The sequence below is a fragment of the Platalea leucorodia genome (assembly GCF_965183815.1).
Source record: "Platalea leucorodia genome assembly, chromosome: 18".
Lineage (NCBI taxonomy): Eukaryota > Metazoa > Chordata > Aves > Pelecaniformes > Threskiornithidae > Platalea > Platalea leucorodia.
In genome coordinates this window covers 8674368-8679748 of record NC_138840.1, presented here as the reverse complement: position 1 = coordinate 8679748, position 5381 = coordinate 8674368, and the positions used below count along the sequence as shown (strand labels likewise).

Here is a 5381-nt window from a genome sequence, read left to right as displayed (position 1 = left end):
GTCCCAGGTGGGATTATAATGAAAAAACCTAAATGAATTAGTCAACTATGTCTCACTGAATTTAAAAGAAATTTAACTCCTTCGGATTCCTTTCAGTGTCTCTGCCCTAAAATTCAGGCTCATGTCTGTATTTTTATTTTAGTAATATTTTAGTATTTTTATTTTGGTAGTTGTTAGAAAACAATCCTCGCGCACGCGCGCGTGTGTGTGTATGCACGCGTGTGTACACGTGCATGTTCACCTTACAGAGAAACCCTTTCCTAGTAGATCTGTGTGGGAAATACCAGAGGATTCACATACGAGAACCAGGCTTTCAGTGGAGTTGTTTTGTAGTCAATCACTATGCGTTACTGATTATCTTGTAGCTGACATATGCTTGTGTGTATATTATTAAACTTAAGCCCTTGGTGACACCTCAGCGCTGTTGTCAAGTACATCCATCTTGGAATCAGTCGGCCTGTGTGTGGGAAGTTAGGAATTTTCCTAAGTACTGTGCTGAATCGAGGCCTTGACGTATGGACCTTTACAAACCAAAGCCATATGGGAAGAAAATGAGGCAGTGACATTTTCAAGGCTTGGTTTTTTACAGAGGAACACATTCAGCTTCCATATTCTGACACGCAGTAATACATTTACACAAAAGGGTTGAGTGCACATCTACAGAAGTGGACGCAGATCCTTCCATCCTACTCAACACATATATTCTTTAGAATTAAAGAGATTTTTAGGTTTATTAGTTATGTTAGATTATTCTGGATGTAGAAAAAAGTGTGGCCTCTCAACTGCTCTGAAGCCACAGCTACACTCCCAGCTTCTACCAGTGACACTGTGTCAGTGAGAGAGAAAAAAGTGATTGTATTCCTAGTACAGCCATCCAGCTGAATGCATTTATTCAGCAAAATAGCATCTTACCTTGCTCTACAAACTAGTATAAACTGTCCTCACAATAGCAGTATTTCTCCCGGTTATTTGAGGGACACTGCTGTTCCAGTGTCAACATAAATGAGCACAGCAATCCTGTACAGGATTGCCAATCATTTGACCAAAGGCAGTTACATTTCAGACATTACTTAAAGTTAAATTAAATGTATATAATTTGTATTATTAAATTTAATAATATTCAAAAGTGAGAGCTTAGCTAATTGTCTAGATTTGTCTTACAGTGAAGGAAGAAAAGCAGGCCCTTCTGATGGCATCATTAACATTACTCGGTGGTAAAACAGATGAATCGCGTCCTAGAATAACTCCCAACGCAAACACGTACCTTTTAGAGCCATGTTACACCCCCCACACAAACACGGCCTTATTCATTATCAGTACCTCATCCTTGCTACTCAGGTGATATCATATGAAAATGTAATTACAAACCTGCCTCTCTGTGTGTGAATTTTCTTTAAAATTACATACTGAAAAAAAAGTTGTGAATTTGTAAGAAAAAGTTCAGCACTGGTTTTCTATTTAAATAGAAGAATTACTGACCGGTATGGAGTAATAAAAGTTACTTAGAAAGGTCACCTACCCCTGGGATACAGGCTCTGTTTGAATTAAGCAATATAATCGCAAGACACATAATCTAATGAACGTCTTCCAAAATCAACAGTCATGCTTGCACAGACAGCAAGGAATATCACTCAATAGCTATAATGAGGGAGGAATTCTGGGCGCAATTGGTGAGAAGAAAAATAATACATCCCATTTACTTCTTTCATTTCAGTCTCTGAGCAATGTTCCATGTTTTATTTTACCTTTAATCATCTATGTATGCAGTGATTATTAAAAAAAAAAAACAACTGAATTTAATACAGATTGAGATGCACATTACTGACATCTACTGGGTAAAGTCATAACTGACTGTCCCACTCCAACATGATTTTCCCTGTCTTCAAGCCACTGGAAGCCCACAATTTTGGAAGAAATAGCTGTGGATTTTATTCCCACCATGTAAGGTCCAAGTCTCCATAGTAGAGAATATTGTGATAATTAGGATGTCTCTGCTGTAAGACAGTAATTACCTTGCATCAATTGTAAATTATGCCATTTTATCTGAAGAATTCTACCCAAAACACAGAAAATGTATTAAATATAGGAGTTGTGAAGAAAAAGAAAACAAATTAATCCATGCAACACTTTACAACAATTATGAATAATTACCTGAGTTCAGTAACCCACAATAAACATAACATCCCCAACCAGCTGGTCAAGGTAAGACTTTCTACAAAGCAGAATGAACTAGAGGTTATGATCATTAAGAACAAATAAATGATTAATAATTGTTACTTCACGGTTAATAATTAGCCAGTCATCTCACAATTTGGGCTGGCCTTTCCCCTTCCATAAATAGCATCTGAATGAGCAGGGAGAGCCCTCACTTTTCCTGCTAGCATCACCGCCCTAAAGTGCAGTGTAACATCCATCATGGCATTCAATGGAACCTGGCAGGTCTATGCTCAAGAGAACTATGAAGAGTTTCTGAAAGCTCTTGGTGAGTATTCAGTTACTTTTGAAATAATTTGCTCAGACTGCAACACGCACTTTGCATGACATCTTTTATTACTGTATTTCTATGTTTTTTTTCTTCTGTTTGTATGACAAACTGCCCCCTGCCAGCTAAGTCTGCTACGCCTAATTTGGAAACAAAAAGAAGCTGGAAATCGTACTGATCGATGTAGAAAGGTTACAGATAATGCCCAAATCCCTATCTTAACATGAGTCCCTCATGAAAGAAGAGGTATATCAGAAATCAACTTGTTTTGATTAACACAAAACATTCAACTAGAAACAAGTTGTCAATGACATACACAGATTTCCAATGTGCTATTAGTAGTGCAGGCACTTTCTACAGCACTAGTGATTAATATATGTTATACCTGTTAGTAAACTGTAAGGAATAGACTTAGCAGGTGCCCACATTAACAAAAATGCACTTACCCTCTTGACAATCTTGGCAAAATATTCACATTGGGGTTTTTAAATGTATATGAGATGTTCGGTAGAATAAAACTCAGTTACAGTTGAAAAGCCTAGTCCTACAGTATGATGCCTGAACCAAGCCCTCTACTGCTGAAGTCTCAAATCGTGCGAGAGACACCCTGACAAGGTCGCTGGAGGCTGCTTCCACTGCTGCAGCTCTGACTAGGCAGATAACCCCCACCTCCAAACCCCCTGGGACGAGGTGAGGGAAACAAAATAAAACACACATGGTTTTCTTCATGAAGAAATGTCATCACTTGGCAAGCTGTTACTGAAAGAAACAATACATATTCTGACACAAGATTAACAAATATAGTATCAAAATCTATATAGACCAGATAGAATGGAACAATATGCCCATAGAGAAGTGAGGAAGCCAAACCAGGATTTGTCTTTTAACTTGGACATCGCTCTCTATTATTGGTTCGTATCTTTTGCCCCTTTATCGGAGAAAAGAATTTGCTATTTCGTATCAACACACTACTTCATAACAGAAAAAGTCCTTTTCTGCCTTTTTTCCAGCATTGCCAGATGACCTTATCGCAGTCGCCAAAGATATTAAGCCTGTTGTTGAAATACAACAAAAAGGAGACGACTTTGTTGTGACATCAAAAACACCCAAGCAATCTGTAACTAACTCATTTACGCTTGGAAAAGAGGCTGACATTACTACTATGGATGGCAGAAAGCTAAAGGTAATATATTTCAGGAATGGATGCTTCTCTTTATTTGTCCTTATACTTCAGTTTCTGTGTATGAGTGAAACTTGTTCGTACCATGCATTTCTATCATTCCAACAAACAGAAAGGTTTCTTCTAAAACTCTTAATAAAATGCTGTGGTCTCCACTTTAAATTAGCGGATGTGATTATGAAGCATCGCTATCATTTATTTCCTATTTATGTAGACCCCTACTTATTCTCATTAAATTCCAAAATCTAAAATTTTCTATAATTTTTAAATCTGCTTCAACAGTGTACTGTGAACATGGTAAATGGGAAGCTTGTGTGCAAATCAGACAAATTCTCTCATGAGCAAGAAATTAAAGGAAGTGAAATGGTGGAGGTAAGTGTTAGAAAATAATGGCGTGTTAAGAAAAATGGTGAAGGAACGAATGTTCTATATTGATCAGCTCTTAGTGTAGGCTCAATACCTTAAACAAATCCTGGCCCCAAAATTACTACATTGCTTGCATAATTCCTTACAGGTGCTTAAATCTGCACATACAGAATTTTAGTATTTCAAAATAACCACAGTTAGTGGAAAATACTACTAGTATCCTTTATTATTCCTGTTTCTTATTAAAACCAATTGCCTTAGACGACTTTCCTTTAAGCACTGCTCATATATTTAATGCATCCTGCTCAACAAACCTTTTTATTAATTACTACCCTGGGGTCAATTCTAGGCACTGATGTGTGAATGGCTTTAGCGGCTGAGCATGTTGCAGAAAGGCTCCTTATAAATCCCTCTAGAATACTATAGCAGTGTTTCCACCCTTGGATTTATCCACAGCATTGGCTCTGAAAAGAACGTAAAGGCTGAGTCAAACCTGAAAATTTACAACACACTTGTTCCACCTACAATTCTTCAAAGCTGTTTAGTTAGCTCTAAATTGTTTGGTACTGACAAAGAGCTTTTCTCTACAGAGGTAAGCTCATTAGCCTTCTAAGAAGTGTCCACTTGGGTAAAGACCACTACAAGAATGACAGCTAACGACATTAAAGTTGTATGTTTTGGACATACAATTTCCTAAGATCATTTCGAGTATCTCAAACTACTTTTCTAACATTCAGTAAGCAAAACATCAGGCAAAAGAACCCATTACTATTTGGGACAGTGGATTTCTATTACAGGAAGCAGATCTTTCTGGTAGTAGCTATGATACCTCTTAAAACAGAATGATAAAATGTAGTTAATGATGGCATTTATATTTAGATTTTCCATCTTCAGAACTGGTTCTGTAAAAAAATTTTCTTTGGTATGTAGTATACACATATTTATAGGCAGGTACTGTAAATGTATTTTCTTCCGGAATAAGATGGATTTATACACAAATGACAGAAACTTCTAGCCACTTAGCTATAAATAGATTTCCTAAAGCCCAAATGAAAAGCAAGTTATGCATATTTGTCTTCTACAGACTATGACTTTTCGTGGAGTAACACTTGTCAGAAGAAGCAAGAGAGTTTAAAGACAGATCACCTTCTTTGTCACATCTTTACATATCTAAAATAAAGTGCAGTTTCCACAGGTGTGATCTTTGTTATCTGAAAACATGGTACAGAAAATAATTATGATTTCTACTCTCCTTTCACACACGCATCACTTCCCATCATTATAAGACTGTGTTTTCCCTGAGTACACGTACAGGTCGCTTCTATACTCGAAGTGCAGTCTGCCTCCCAGACA

At 37.1% G+C, this 5381-nt stretch overlaps 1 protein-coding gene across 1 annotated transcript; it reads left to right on the top strand.

Annotated features, from left to right (window-relative positions):
* Positions 1–2348: 2348 nt before the first annotated feature.
* On the top strand, positions 2349–5163 carry LOC309598587 (fatty acid-binding protein, liver-like; the record flags this gene model as incomplete). Its single annotated transcript, XM_082329318.1, is given in 5 exon segments — positions 2349–2369; positions 2371–2482; positions 3493–3665; positions 3945–4034; positions 5113–5163. Coding segments are annotated over 5 exon segments (447 nt in total).
* Positions 5164–5381: the final 218 nt, after the last annotated feature.